The 14,725-nt window shown below is 62.3% G+C and overlaps 2 protein-coding genes across 15 annotated transcripts in view; one reads left to right on the top strand and one right to left on the bottom strand.

Moving 5' to 3' along the window:
* The window catches only part of IDUA (alpha-L-iduronidase), a 14,939-nt gene extending 4,966 nt beyond the window's left edge, over window positions 1–9,973 (bottom strand). For 12 of the 14 annotated variants that reach the window (XR_014143142.1, XR_014143141.1, XR_014143143.1 and 9 more), the window contains exons 1-2: window positions 9,814–9,973; window positions 8,866–9,006 (exon numbers count right to left, since the gene is read on the bottom strand). Coding sequence is in view for 9 of the 14 variants with exons in the window: in XM_081812812.1 (XP_081668938.1) it covers window positions 8,866–9,006; window positions 9,814–9,968 (296 nt within the window). In the remaining 5 variants the exon portion in view is untranslated. The other 2 variants (XM_081812816.1, XM_081812817.1) reach the window with 2 other exon arrangements.
* On the top strand, window positions 3,175–8,599 carry SLC26A1 (solute carrier family 26 member 1). The gene is made up of 2 exons (XM_081812819.1): window positions 3,175–5,775; window positions 6,501–8,599. The coding sequence occupies exons 1-2, from the start codon at window positions 5,047–5,049 to the stop codon at window positions 8,028–8,030; spliced, it is 2,259 nt and encodes a 752-aa protein (XP_081668945.1). The 5' UTR covers window positions 3,175–5,046; the 3' UTR covers window positions 8,031–8,599.
* Window positions 9,974–14,725: the final 4,752 nt, after the last annotated feature.

A 14,725-nucleotide genomic window follows, 5' to 3' on the forward strand; every position in this document is an offset into this window, starting at 1 on the left:
CCTCCACGCACACGTCATCCTCACCCAGAGTCCACAGATGGCCGCAGGGCCCCCCCTGGTGGTGCACATTCTGTGGGTTTGGACACGGGCATCAGGACAGGTGCCCACCACCGCAGCACCACCCAGAGTTGCTCCCCGGCCCCCACATCCCCCGTGCTCCCCCTGCTCACCCTCCTGCCCCCAACCCCTGACAACCGCCCATCTTGGTGCTGTCTCCATAGTTTTCCTTTGGCCATGATGGTTGGAAAGGTCCCCCCGGGACAGGTGTAGCGCAAGGACTGGGCGGTGGCTACGAAGGCAGCAGGAAGGAGCCAGAGCAGATGGACTTACGAGGTAGGGTGGGCAACATCTGCAGATGGAGGGGGCAGGTCTTGCACAACCCCTCAGACTTCGCTTGAGCAGCGAGGTGGGTAGGGGCACAGGTGGCATCCGAGGGTGGGCCCGGCGTTGGGCGCTGGGTGAGGAAGCTGGTGGCCTTCCAGTCAGGCACAGGCAAGGGGCCGGGGCAGGAGTGGTGCAGGGGTGTGCACGGAGCCCGGGCATGGCCCGGGCTGGGGGTGTTGCCTCGTGAGGAGCACAGGCCGGTGGGCTGGCAGGCCTCTCAGGGCTTCCCCTGAGGACATGCCTGCCCATCCGTCCATCCCAGGGAGGAAGGTGGCCAAGGGCAGGAGGGCCTGCAAGGCGCCCTCTTGTGGCAGCTGGGGAGGAGCCGGGTGGGGTCACCACAGAACCTGGCCCTGAACAGCTTTTCATCTGTCAACCTCCCCATCCCACGCCACAGCTTGGCTGGCCCACTGTCGCCCTGGACACAGTGAGGACATGGATAAGTCAACACCTCCCCTCTACGTCCTTCTCTCCCCCATGCCTCGCTTTGGACAGGGTCAAGGATGAGCCTGGGTCTGGCCTTCTGAGTCCAACCCAGGGACCAGGTCAAGCCACCACACCCAAATTCCTCTGCTCCTCCCGGGCCCTGCACTCTGCTTTCCCTTGCTGGCCCCCCTGTGCAGGGGCTGCATCCTTCCATCTCTGGGGCCCAGCAGGACAAGCTTGTGGGCAGTGGGGATCACCTCCCTCACCCTTCCCCTCCCATCCAAAGGTCACAACCGGCAGCAAAGAAAACTAACAAGCACTTGGGTAAAAATTAAATGTGCACAGCAGACGGTTCCAAAGTCCCACTACTGTGGGGGAGGGGGGTGGGCAGGGGTGATGGGGTGACCAAGTGGAAAGTGAAGGCATGTACAGGGGCTCCACGCTTTCCCTGCAGTCCCTGGCGGCGATAATCCCAGCCTGCACGCATTGGGTGCACAGCAGGCCTCAGATCCATGCTGCTCCTGTGGGTGGTGTCCTGGGCCAGTGGGGTACCATGGGGAGCCCTAACGCAGAGGCATCCCCAGCCCGTCCCCCTGGATGGATAGGACTGTCCCCTGGCCCAGCCAGCCTCCACAGCTAAGGATACCCTGGGGGCCAATACACCGGTCCCCGGGGGCCAAAAAACCCACCCCAGAGGTCCTTAGGCCCCACTGTAGGTGCCTTCGTCTTCCTTTGCCTGGCCCGGTCAGAGTGAGGATCTGGGAGACCTCATTTAGGGAGGGGGCTGAGTGTTGAGGTGAAGTGCAGAGAGGCTTGGGTCTCCACCGACCAGCTTCCATTCCGCGGCCCTGAAAGGGTCCGAACCTGGGTGCGAGGCCGCCGGCTCTGGCACATAGGCCGGGGTTGCGGCGGCTGCACAAAGTGCTCATTCACGCGCGCTGGCGGCCGGCGGGCTGCGCCAAGGCCCTCCACTGCAGGGCCCGAGCGCGTGTGCGGGAGAACAGAGCTGCGGCCGGGCCTGGGGAGTGCTCGGGTGCGCGGAGCTGGACCCGGCCGCACGTGCGCGGGGGAGTGAGGACCAGGCCGCGGCCGCTCGGCGGTGGGGGTGCCGAGTGGGGGGCGCGCATGGAGGGTCCGCGGGGCGAAGACGCGGGGCGCGCGCTCCCGGAGCAGGAGGATGGGGCGGGGAGCGCAGTGAGCGGCCAGCCGAGGGAGATGTGTGGGGGCGCGCGCATGGGGCTCACAGACCCGCCCCCCAAGGGAATCCGCAGCCTCAGTCTGAGGATGGAGGTAGGAGGGTGTCAGGCTCAGGGCCAGCCGGCGGGAGAGGCCCGGTGCTCTCCATGTTCCCATCCAGCACCCGGGGCCCGTGCACCACGCGGCATGTCGGGGCCCTGGAAGCAATACGGGCCGTCGACCGGCAGCCCCTTTGCACTCGGGGTCGGGATACAATATTTCCTTTCCAAATAAGCGTATTTGACAATTTAAAACGGGGATTTAAAGACAAATATTAAGGAAATAACCATGTGGCCTAAGGCTGGGCAGAAGCCCCCAGAGGGAGGTTCCAGCAGGGTGAACCCCAAGGCCCCTGCCCGGGTGAAGTGTGCAACTCGGTGGGCCCACCGCAATGAGGGGGTGTGGGCCTCAGCAGCCCCTCTGGCAGGCAAACGCCCAGGACTAGATACCCGTGTGCGGGGCCCAGACCGCAGGTGCCGATCACCAGCCTCAATGCAGAAAAGCCGTGGACGGACACGGCAGGGGCAGGGGTGTCCTGCAATTCTCCCAAAGGTCAGACGTGACCGCAACTGTTACTCCTTCACCTGGTTTAGACACCCAGCCTGGGCAGAGTATGAGGCCCAGTGCCTGCTGGCAAGGGAGCCAAATCCGGCCCCCAGGCTGCATCTGACAGGATAGGGGCTCCTGGTGGACCCCATTAGCCCCTCCCTGAAACATCTCCACCTGCCTTGAATCTCACCCCACCCAGGTGCTTTCTTGCCCAGAGCCTCCAGAAACCCCTGCCCCTCCCCTTCCTAACTCAGAGGAAGGGCCCCTTCCCACACTAGGTCCCCACCCCAAGTAAGCCCCTCTCCTACACCAGCACCCAGGCCCCCTGGCCCAGCACGAGCACACATGTGTATCTGCCCCTGGCCACCACTGCTCTGGGCACCAAGGAGTCCTCTGTATCACAAAACCCCCAAGGGCGCTGAGGTCACTCAGGGAGTTCTCTCGGCCCCTTTGCCAGTAGCCGGGGTAGGAGATAAATGTATATGCCCCCCTCAATAGCTACCCTCCCCTCTGCACCCCGAGGTGCACCTGATCTGCCCCAGGGAGGGGCCTGAAGCTCCTGATCTGGGCAAACAGCTCCCACCAGGGGCCAAGTGGGTCCTGGGATGGACTCTGGGCGGGGGGGCGGTCAGTGGAGGGAAAACCCTAGGCTGTGTCCTGGCGGGATAGGAGAGCAGTAGGGGCTACGGGGCTACGGCAGCCCGCGGGATGGGCCCCTTTCCACACATAACCCTTCAAGATCCCAGTGGTGGAAGTTCACCTGTTACTCAGTGTAAAGGTGGGGGATCAGAATAGTCATTGTATCATTTGTGGGTCGCATGGGTAATCATCTAAAGCCATCATGTGCCTTCACGCCAGTCCTTGCCCACGCCCGGCACCTGACAGTCACGCAGGTGGTCGGACCCCCACCCCCCCAAGAAGGGTGTACCTGGCTGGTAGCATATCTTGATGCCCGCTGGCCCTCCTGCCTTCAGCAATCCACACACCTGCACGCACACACACTTAGCAAGGGCCTCACACCCGCTTTCCACACGAGGACACACAACAGAGGCCGAGCATACAGCTGCCCAGTGCCGCTCGGGCCGGCGCTCCAGTGTGGACCGGACCTGTCTCACGGCACAACGGGGAGGATGACCAGGGATGGGATGAAGAGACCGGCCCCTCCCCCAGTGCCTACCCTTAGTTAGTTGTGGGGACCACAGCAATAGGCCCCAGAGCTGAAGGGTCTCCTCTGCCTGTACCCTGTCCCAGGACTGGCTGGGCTCCTGGGCCTTCTGCCTCCCCCAAGGACCCCAGAATCCAAGCATCCTGCTCCAGCCACTGGGTGCCCCACACGTGGGGCCCCGCTGGGAGGCTGGGAGCTTATCAAGAGGCCCACACAATTGTTTGTGAGCCTCTGATTACAGTACAACTCCCTGGATTAACCGCTCAGGTAACACTGGTCTGGGGGAAACCCATGACTCAGCAATCTTTGGGGTAAATAATTTAACTGCAAGCCCAGCTGGCCAAGCAGTCAGATGGTCACCACGGAGCACTGCCCGCGGTGGGCGCCAGTTCTGAGCCAGAACCCTGCCGCCCACACTCCCCCACCCACCAACAAAAGCCAGAGGGCTCTGGAGGTCCGGCCGGCCGGCGGACTCTGGCCCCGACAGGCTGACAGGCCAGCTCCCTCGCTACCCTCCGGTCCTCCAAGCCCGTGAGGGGCTCCCTCAGGTAAGATCATCCCGGGGCATTGCGGCAGGACTGTGAAATCCCCGAGGCGACACGAGAGGCCAGCTCCCTGGGTGAAGGGGAGGGCAGGGCGGTTCTAGGGTCTCCTTTGTGGACCCCCCGGCACAAGGCAGATGCCACTTAAACAGTCCTCACTCTACACATCTGGACTCTGGGGGCTCGGGGGGACCCCTGTGTGCTGAGGTCGTCCCAGGAAGGAAGCACAGCTCAACATCCCCCTGGAGCTCATGGGGGCTGTGCCTGCCTGCCCCCCTACGTGCCGTCCTCCACAGCCCGGGGAGACCCCAGGCCCTGTATCCTGGGCCTGGGGTGACAAGGCAAGAGAAGGCCAGCTGCCCTCGGGACATAAGTGCAGTCCCACACTTGTGTTCCACGGTGCACCTGTGTGGTCTGAGACCCCGACCCGCCTCAGCAGTGTGAACACACACCTGGGAAGGGGTACCCCCCAGTCCTGGCAGACCGGGAAGAGGACAGATGCCGGTCGCCCCAACTTCCCTCCCAGCTGGCCCCCGCTGAGATCACCCTCCCAAAGCATGTCCCAGGAGTTCTGCCCAAGGAGCAGGGGGTGGCTAGAGCCGCTGTCTGAGCAGCCCTCCCCCAGCGCAGACGTGGGTCCCAGTATCTCCAAGGTTCAACAGGGGGCATTGGGAGGCCCTCGTCCTCCAAGCCCATGGCACAGAGCTGACCCAAGGGCTGCCAGAGGGGACCACGGTGGTTGGGATGGGGGGGGGGGCCTGTGCCCGCACCGGGAGGTGGACAGGGAGCAGCGGAGCGGGGTCCGGCCACGCGCAGGCCTGGGTCTCTGCTCAGCCCTGCGACCCCAGCGCTGACGCCCGCCTCCACTGCAGGTTTTCCCGGATGGAGGTGGCCCCTGAGTGCGCGCAGCGGGGCGGCCGGCCGGTGCTGATCCGCCAGCGGTCCCCAGCGCCCCTGGGCCTGTGTGAGATGCTCAAAGCCAGGCTGTGGTGGAGGTGCGCGTGCAGCCCGCAGAGGGCCTGGACGCTGGTGCAGGACCTGCTCCCTGCCACACGCTGGCTGCGCCAATACCAGCCACGGGAGGCCCTGGCTGGCGACGTCATGTCCGGGCTGGTCATCGGCATCATCCTGGTGCCCCAGGCCATCGCCTACTCACTGCTGGCGGGACTACAGCCCATCTACAGTCTGTACACGTCCTTCTTCGCGAACCTCATCTACTTCCTCATGGGCACCTCTCACCACGTGTCCGTGGGGATCTTCAGCCTGCTCTGCCTCATGGTGGGCCAGGTGGTGGACCGCGAGCTCCTGCTGGCCGGCTTTGGCCCCGCCCAGGGCGGCGCCGGGCCCGGGGACAACAGCAGCAGGGTCAACGCCTCAGCCGCCGCCGTGGGGCCCGGGCCGCAGGACTGCAAGCAGGACTGCTACGCCATCCGCGTCGCCGCTGCCCTCACGCTGGTAGCCGGCAGTTACCAGGTGAGGGGCCGACCGGCTGGGGTTCTACCGAGCGAGGCGCGGGCCCCTCGGGCGCTCACCGCCCACGCAGAAGGGCCAGGCCCAGGGCAGTGCGGGCTCAGGGCCTCAGAGGACGGCGGGTTTAACCAGCAAGGACAGGACAGAGCAGGCTGAGGCAGAGGTGGGCACGGGACGGCACCCCAGGACCGGGGCACCTGAGGGCCTGAGGTGCCCGGGAACGGGGGCCCCGCCAGCCAGCGGTGGCCCGGACAGCAGTAGTCGGCTGGAGTGGGGCCTCAGCTCCAGACGCGCCTGGCTGGCCCACACAGCTCCCCTGGGTCTCCCGTCCCAGGTGGGACCCTGAGAGGCTGCCTCCCTTCCTGCAGCCTCCCCACACCCAGGGGTCTCCTGGACCAGGCCTGTCCTGTCCACCCCAACAGCACACCCTCCCAGGGGCCCCAGGTCTCCCGGGTGGGGGGCAGTGCCCCTCGCAGGACAGGAGAAAGGAGCCGCTTTCCGATGCCCGGAGCCTGCACGCGCGAGGGGACCAGAAATGAGCATACGGGGCCACGTGCGCGCCTCCAGCGTCTGCCGTGCCTGTGTGCGCACACGTGTGTGCGGGGGACTCCGGGCAGAGTCCGTTCGGGAAATAAGCGGCAGCAGTGAAGGGGTGCTGGGCTCTGTGCTGCGGCCGCCTGCTCTGCTGCACCAGGCGGCCCGCTGCCCTGACCACGCTCTGTCCACAGGTCCTCATGGGCATCCTCCGGCTGGGCTTTGTGTCCACCTACCTCTCCCAGCCACTGCTCGATGGCTTTGCCATGGGGGCCTCGGTGACCATCCTGACCTCCCAGCTGAGGCACCTGCTGGGCGTGCAGATCCCACGGCACCAAGGGCCTGGCATGGTGGTCAGCACGTGGCTGAGCCTGCTGCGCAGCGCTGGGCAGGCCAACCTCTGCGACGTGGTCACCAGTGCCACGTGCCTGGCCGTGCTGCTGGCCTCGAAGGAGCTCTCAGACCGCTGCCGGCACCGCCTAAAGGTGCCGCTGCCCACGGAGCTACTGGTCATCGTGGCGGCCACGCTGGTGTCCCACTTCGGCCAGCTCCACGAACGCTTTGGCTCCAGCGTGGCCGGCGACATCCCCACTGGTTTCGTGGCCCCCCGGGTGCCCGACCCTGGGCTGATGTGGCGTGTGGTGCTGGACGCCGTGCCCCTGGCCCTCGTGGGCTCCGCCTTCTCCATCTCTCTGGCCGAGATGTTTGCCCGGGGCCACGGCTACTCCGTGAGGGCCAACCAGGAGCTGCTGGCCGTGGGCTGCTGCAACGTGCTGCCTGCCTTTTTCCACTGTTATGTCACCAGCGCTGCCCTGTCCAAGAGCCTAGTGAAGATAGCCACCGGCTGCCGCACGCAGCTGTCCAGCGTGGTCAGCGCCGCCGTGGTGCTGCTGGTGCTGCTGGCCCTGGCACCGCTGTTCCGGGACCTGCAGCGGTGCGTGCTGGCCTGCGTCATTGTGGTCAACCTGCGGGGCGCCCTGCGCAAGGTGAGGGACGTCCCGCAGCTGTGGAGGCTCAGCCCCGCTGACGCGCTGGTCTGGGTGGCCACGGCGGCCACCTGCGCGCTGGTCAGCGTCGAGGCGGGGCTGCTGGCCGGCATCCTCCTGTCTCTGCTCAGCCTGGTTGGCCGCACCCAGCGCCCGCGGGCTGCCCTGCTCGCTCAGATCGGGGACTCTGGCTTCTACGAGGACGCTGCGGAGTTTGAGGGCCTGGTCCCTGAGCCTGGGGTGCGGATATTCCGCTTTGCGGGGCCGCTCCACTACGCCAACAAGGATTTCTTCCTGCGGTCACTCTACAGCCTCACGGGGCTGGACGCAGGGCGCACGGCCGCCAGGAAGAAGGAGCGGGGCCTGGAGGCGAGGGCCGGCGAGGGAGACCCTGTCGAGGGTGTGGACCTGGGCCCAGTGACCAGCACGGCTGCGCTGGTGCCCACGGCGGCCCGCTTCCATGCCGTGGTCATCGACTGTGCCCCGCTGCTGTTCCTGGACGCAGCCGGTGTGGCCACGCTGCAGGACCTGCGCCGAGATTACGGGGCCCTGGGCATCGCCCTGCTCCTGGCCTGCTGCAGCCCCTTGGTGAGGGACACGCTGAGGAGAGGTGGCTTCCTTGGGGAGGACCAGGAGCACGCGGCCGAGGAGGGGCAGCTCTTCCACAGTGTGCATGGCGCTGTGCAGGGGGCCCGAGCCCGCCGCAGGGCGCTGGCGGCCACGGACTCCGCCCTCTAGCAGCGTCCCAGGAGCCCTCAGCAGACACGCTCCCGCAGTCGGTCACCGACACCACTCACCACACCCCTCCAAGAGTGACACGGTGCCCCTCCACCCTGGAGGAACCGGGGAGCACACAGAGGCCCCAGACGCTTGAACATCCAAGAGCGGCACCTTTGAAACGGACTGTCACAGAGCCCCCTGGGCCCGCGTGCTGTGCGTCCGTGGTCCTGTAGGGTCGATTTGACAGAGGGTGTCACCTCTTATTTGAACAAGGGCCCGAGGCAATCAGGACGCCTCCAAGGTGCCCATAGGATACTGGTCCCTTGGCCTGCCCAGTCCCAGGCCCACTGGTGAGAGGTGGCAGCTCTGGCCAGGGGCCTGAGGGTCTCTGTGTCTCTGAAGTCTTCCAAACACACACCCAAGTGTTCCTTCGCCTCACGCCTTGGCTGGGCTGAGCCTTGCAGGGCCGAAGGGGGCTGGGACCAACACAACTTCAGCCCAGCCCTTGGGCAGTGTTCCTGCAAAGCCTGACCCCCGAGCACACCGCATGAGGCATGTGGGTGCACTCTTGCTGGTGCAGTGGGACACCAACCTGCCCCTGAGCCTCTAAGTGATGTCCAGCGGATGTGAGCTGTGCCCAATCCAAGGGCCGCTCAGCACCCACCAGAGCCCCACACATGACATTCTGCCAGGAAGTGTGAGGGCAACAGCTCTTCAGAGCAGGATTCTCCTCTCTTCTGCCCCCACCACGGCCCTCACACTGCCCGGTCCTGCACACCCCGACATAGTCCTCCTCTTAGCCTCAGTCCTCCTCTCCATAAAGGGGGCTCTGCCGGCTGCCCCCATCACTCACCTGGCTGTGACGAGCTCCAGCAGCCAGTGGGTCCGGACCTGCTCAATGCCACCATGAGGGACAGCGCCCACGTAGGCCAGGTTGAGCTGCTGGTCCCAGCTGAGGTCATACTGGTCAGCCTGGCTGTGAGGCAGTGGGGGGCTGGGGAAAGAACAAGGGGGATGGGGCATGAGTCCCCGTGGACAGGGCCTGCCTGGGATTGCCCGGGACACCCATCTCCAGCAGCTGGACTGGGGAGTACCTGCCAATGAATGTTACTGTCCCTGATGTAATAAAATGACCCCTAACACCAGGAATGTTATTAAGTCTCACGTTTATGGAAATCAGGGACACCCCGAAAAGAGAGGACCCCATCCCAATACCCTGCTCCTTCCCCCTTCAGCCAGGTGATCTCAGCCAGAAGCAGGCCACAGAGGGGTTGGAGACACGAGAGGGGGTCGGAGCTGGGGGGGGAGTCAAAGACACGGGGGGTTGGGAGATAGGTCCCAGGACAGGGATGTCTGACATCACTGTGGCCGCCCCCTTGGGAGGGTCCTGGTCTGCAGCAAAGAGCAGTGTCCTGGGCCGCTGCCCCTCCTGGGCCTGGACGGCCCCAGGTGGCCACTGCGCAAACTCAGGGCCTGTCCGCAGGTCTCCACCACACCGGGCACCCACTCACAAAACCCCTCGTGGCACCCAAAACACCGCCTGCAGCCGGCCGACAAAGAAAACCCCCAGTCTGACTGAAGGCGGACCCCAGAGGAAGGAGTAAACCAGCCAGGGAAGGGTCAGGGCTTGGGCAGCCTTCCTCACATCAGAGCGCCTACGAGCGGTGGGCGCGGGAGCCCAGGGGTCTCTCCAATGCAACCAGGGGGTCCAGGAGCGCGGCCCGGGTTCGGGAGGAGCGCGCGGCGCGATGGAGGCGAGATGGGCCTCTCGGGCCTCCGTTTCCCCGCGTGGAGCGCTCACCAGAAGCCGGTGCTCCTCCAGAAGGGCCGCAGGGGCCGCAGCGCGCGGGCCGCGTCCACGAGCACTAGGTGCGGGGCCTCTGCCAGGGCCCGGGGCGCGGCCAGCAGCGCGGCCAGCAGCGCGAGCAGCGGGGTGCGGGAGCCCGGGGGCCGCATGGCGGAGCGCGGGGGCGCGGGGGGCGCGGGCGCACGACCCCCGCAGGCCCGGCGGCTCCTCGGCGTTCCGGGAGCCCAGGTCTCCGCCGCCGGTTCCGCCTCCGGGTCGCACGCCATGTGACCGCCGCTGCGGGGCGGGGCGGGGCCGGGCGGTGGGCCGGGTCTGGGTGGGTTCTCGGAACCCGGGCGGGGCGGGCGGGTGAGTGGGCGGGGGCTGGGGGCCCCCCCACCCCGGCCGGGCTCCCGCCTGGGGAGTCCTGGACCGCTGCCCCTCCCTGGCTCGGTCCTCCCCCGCTGGACGGCAGTACCCGCCCGCCCTGCTCACCGGCTGTGCTCGGGCGCTTCCTGTAAGAGCGCTCCGCTGTCCCCGGGCCCGAGAGGGAGTCGTCGTCGGCTTCATGCCTCGGATCGCCCCGGAGGCCGGGGAGTCGCCTAATGTACGGGTCAGGCGGCTACTGATGGCTCCGACCTGCGGTGGCTGGACAGTGGGCACAGGTGGTCGGATGTGGGACACATTTGGAAGATGAGCGCTAGGACCGCCGGTGGTTTGGATGCAGGGGTGGGAGGGAAGGAGCAGAGTCATAGGTGAGCCCCTGGGGTGTTGGCTTGGCACAGCGAAGTGACAAGGAGCAGGTGTGGTCGGGGCACAAGCTGGCTTGGAGAGGGTGAGCGGACCTTGCTGACAGGCAGCTGGGTGGCCTGGCCTGGGTTTACGCTTCACGTACACACGCAGCGGGCAAGTCGTACAGCACAGTGTCTTCCACAATCAGACGTTTCACCACCCTGCACCCTCCTGCCTGAAACAGCAGAACCCCGTCGCTGGAGGCCGCCAACGGACCGGTCCCCCAGGCTGGTGACAGAAACAGGATTTGCAGAGATAAGAGCGGGCGATTTTCTAGAAGTGTTGGAAGATACCCCGCCACAGAATCAAGCAGTGCCACGAAGCCCACGAAGAAAGGCGTAAAGAAAGCTGAACCCAAGCACATCATCGTGAAGGGCTGAAACCAAAGACCCACGAAGTATCTTCAAAGCTCACTGACTTTTCAACAGAAGCAATTGAAACCAATACACAGTGAAATGAAAACTTCAAAGTCTTGGAAATACACGACTGGTAAGATAGAATTCTGAATCCAGCAAGAATTTTACTTCCAAAGAGAAGGTCAGATAAAGACTTTGTGGAGAAATGGACTCTGGGGACATTGGTCACCATTGGCCCTCACCACGGAGATGATAACTGGTACCTCCAAGCAGAATGATCCAGCACAGCCCAGAGGTACAGGAAGAGTATGTTGTACATGAATCTAATGAAGAGTGATTTATACAAAAATAATGTAATGTCTTCTGGGGGCTTAAGTACACCAGAGAATCAAAATGTGTGACAGTTAACACAAGTTGTGAGTGGAATAAATGCACACTGATTGGCTGGCCACAGCGGTGTCCGTGGTCCTAATCCCAGGACCTCTGAGTGTGACCTTCCGTGCTGAAGAGACTTGCAGATGTGATTAAGTGAAGGCTCTTGAGATGGGGAGATAATCCCGGATGATCCGGATGGGCCCTATTTGTCATCACAGCATCCTCGTGAGGGGGAGGCAGAGGGAGACTTGACACGGGAGTGGCCACGTAAAGACCTCGGAAGAGAGAGAGATCTGGAGACTGTTCTAAAACGTGCACTCAGGATTTGTTTTAACCAGGTATGGTGAGACACACACACAGGGAGATGATCGCCGTGCAGGAAGAAGTTCATACTCACGGATCCCAGGAAACAGGAGGCCGGGCACTCGGTCCCGGGCCACACAGGGACACAAGGGGTAGGGAGAGATCAGCAAAGGGCCTCATGACAAGTCTCCATTACACCGAGGCTGAACACACCTCCCCTTCTGTACAGGGAAAGCTTTTCAGGTTGGTGTGAGGTGAGAGTTGGGCAAAGGGCCCTTAACTAAGGGAGCTTAACGCCTGGGGCAAGATAGAGACTCAACTAGGGGTCCATTTATTGGACTGGGATATGAAGAGGAATTGTTTAAGAAGACCATTATGTCCCTCAGTGAAACGGTCATGGAACGTGTCGGGGACATGGTGGTCTCAAGTGACACGTGTCTTGGCTACTGTGTTAGTAACGTCTGTAACTCCAAAGGGTGAGGATGTCTTAGTCGAGACTCATATTGTGGCCTTGGTATATCCAGAGACATGTGTGATTTTAAGTTACATTTCTGGCGTCTGTGAGGCAAGAGAGTCCCAGCGTTCTTTACTCTGAAGGGGACAGTTTTAGGCAATGGCCGCACAGTGCATCAACATCGTGAAGATGAGCCATTATTGCCAAGAGCATCCACCGCTCGGACACCTGCATGAGGTTTGGCTAAAGTGCTAGCCTTGGGTCCTGTCCACGTTGGGGGACGTCCTGGCAGCAGGACTCCACTGGGCTCGGTCACACGTGGTGGCTGGTGGCGCTGTTCACATGACCTGCCCGCTCCGAGGCTCCAAGTCCCAAGGGGCTCCCGGGCAGCCAGGAGCCTGGGGAGGAATGTGTTGCCAGGGGGGCCCAGCAGGACTAAAAGCTGGTGGACCTCTGTGCCCTAACGAGTGTGTCCCAGGAATCCCCTTGGGGGGGCGCCATCTTGGAGAGAGGAGGCTGGGTCAGGATCTCGTCTGGGGGGTGGTGCTGTGGCAGAGAGACTGCCGGAATAGGCACAGAGCTGGACGTTTCAGCCCACCAGTAAGAACAAAATATTTACACGTTGGTTGGATACAGTTTTTTTTTTTAAGATTTTATTTATTTATTTGAGACAGAGAGAACGAGAGACAGAGAGCATGAGAGGGGGAGGGTCAGAGGGAGAAGCAGACTCCCCGCTGAGCAGGGAGCCCCATGCGGGACTCGATCCCAGGACTCCAGGATCATGACCTGAGCCGAAGGCAGACGCTTAACCGTCTGAGCCACCCAGGCGCCCCAAGACTTTTTTTTTTTTAAAGATTTTATTTATTTATTTGAGACAGAGAGAATGAGAGAGAGAGAGCACATGAGAGGGGGGAGGGTCAGAGGCAGAAGCAGGCTCCCTGCCGAGCAGGGAGCCCGATGCGGGACTCGATCCCGGGACTCCAGGATCATGACCTGAGCCGAAGGCAGTCGCTTTAACCAACTGAGCCACCCAGGCACCCATAAGGACACCAATCTTGAAAATCTATCACTGTTGGCTGACATTCACTTGCTTGATGGTGAGAAATAAAATGAATAAGATAATAGATCAAATAGCATCTATTTTCCATCAAAATACAAAAATATGTAACAACTTTTTCTCCCCTGCCTGTATTTGCTTATTTTCTTCATTCTTGATGCTCCGCCATTTGGGCCTTGGTCCTGGAGAGAGGGCCCTCCTAGGACTACACAGTTTCTGAAGAGAGCCCATACCCCCAGCCCACCTTTCAATGCTCTCACGCGCCAAACCAACACCCCCCTTGCCGCACATCACCCCAAGGCCAGATACTGGACAACTAGGACTGCCACTATAGCCTAGGCCTGCCCAAATTTTTCAAACTACCCGATCCTAAGCTTACTCCCCGTGCCGGCTGCTCACCCGTTTCTTCCCGTGGAAACCCCAGTAAAGACTCTGGGCCACACTCCCTTTGCTCCTGCTTCTCCTTTCTGACTCCGACTGGTGCTTCCCCACGGCCCCGCATGGTGTGGGGTAGCCCCTTCTCCTGGGAAATGTAAGTAATAAATTATCCTTCCAAAGGTGGGTGTTTCCATTTCTGTCACCTTACCATATCTGAGTAAAACAAATCCTGGGGGCAGGGACGCCTGGGTGGCTCCGTCGGTGAAGCGTCTGCCTTCGGCTCAGCTCATGATCCCGGGGTCCTGGGATCGAGCCCCAGGTTGGGCTCCCTGCTCGGCGGGAAGCCTGCTTCTCCCTCTCCCTCTGCCTCTCCCCCTGCTTGTGCTCGCCCTCTCAAATAGATAAATAAAATCTTTTAAAAAAATCCTGGGTATGCATTTTAGAGTAAAGATGCTATGCTTTGATGATGGAGGAAGGGATCATGAGCACAGGACTGCAAAGAACACAGCTCCAGAAGACAGAGAAGGCCAGCGGCAGGCCTCTGCAGGGAGCATGTCCTGTCCACACCGTGAGCACCTGCAGGGGCCTCTGCTGTCTTAGATCAGGACTGTGGAGCCCGAGGAGCAGAGACCCTGCGGCCTGGCCAAAGACAGACACAACAGGTCCACTCAATGGCACAGACTCACACGGGGCCTTGGTCATATGATCAGACGGTTTTGTAAACTTTGCTGAAGGAGGATACTAGGACCACAGCGATTCCCACACTGCCTCAAACTCCTTCTGTCACATTTCCCCTCTTGCTGGGGTGGTTCTGGGGAGGTGGGGGGCCCTTTTCAGGATCGGGCCAAGGGGAAGCTGAGTGGTAGAAACACCAGCTGGGGTTTAATGGACTATATTCATGTTGTCCCCAGTCACTTCCTCGCAAAGTTCATGCCAGACAGCCTGGCACAGAAAACAGCTTCCAGGAACTGCCATGGCCATTAGCCAGAAGGAGTGAATCACACGGACTTTTGGAATGGGATTAAACATTCTGCTGATTTAACAGGAAATGCTGACATCAACAAGATAATGGAGAACCCTCACAGCCAGTGTGACAAGGACGTGACGGAAGAGGTTCATGAGATCCGTGCGGGCATTTGAGATTAGTCACGGCACGAGAAAATGCAGTGTCCCAGACTTCCCAGCTTATAAATGAAACAACTCGTCAAAGTT

Source organism: Leptonychotes weddellii, chromosome 2 (genome assembly GCF_054177405.1).
Source record: "Leptonychotes weddellii isolate Sample4059 chromosome 2, ASM5417740v2, whole genome shotgun sequence".
Taxonomy (NCBI): domain Eukaryota; kingdom Metazoa; phylum Chordata; class Mammalia; order Carnivora; family Phocidae; genus Leptonychotes; species Leptonychotes weddellii.

Bases quoted from the DNA above. Each gene is read 5' to 3' on its own strand.
- SLC26A1 (XM_081812819.1), top strand. From the start codon at position 5,047: ATGGGGGGGGGGGCCTGTGCCCGCACCGGGAGGTGGACAGGGAGCAGC. The intron at 5,776-6,500 runs GTGAGGGGCCGA...CTCTGTCCACAG, and splicing joins TGGTAGCCGGCAGTTACCAG to GTCCTCATGGGCATCCTCCG.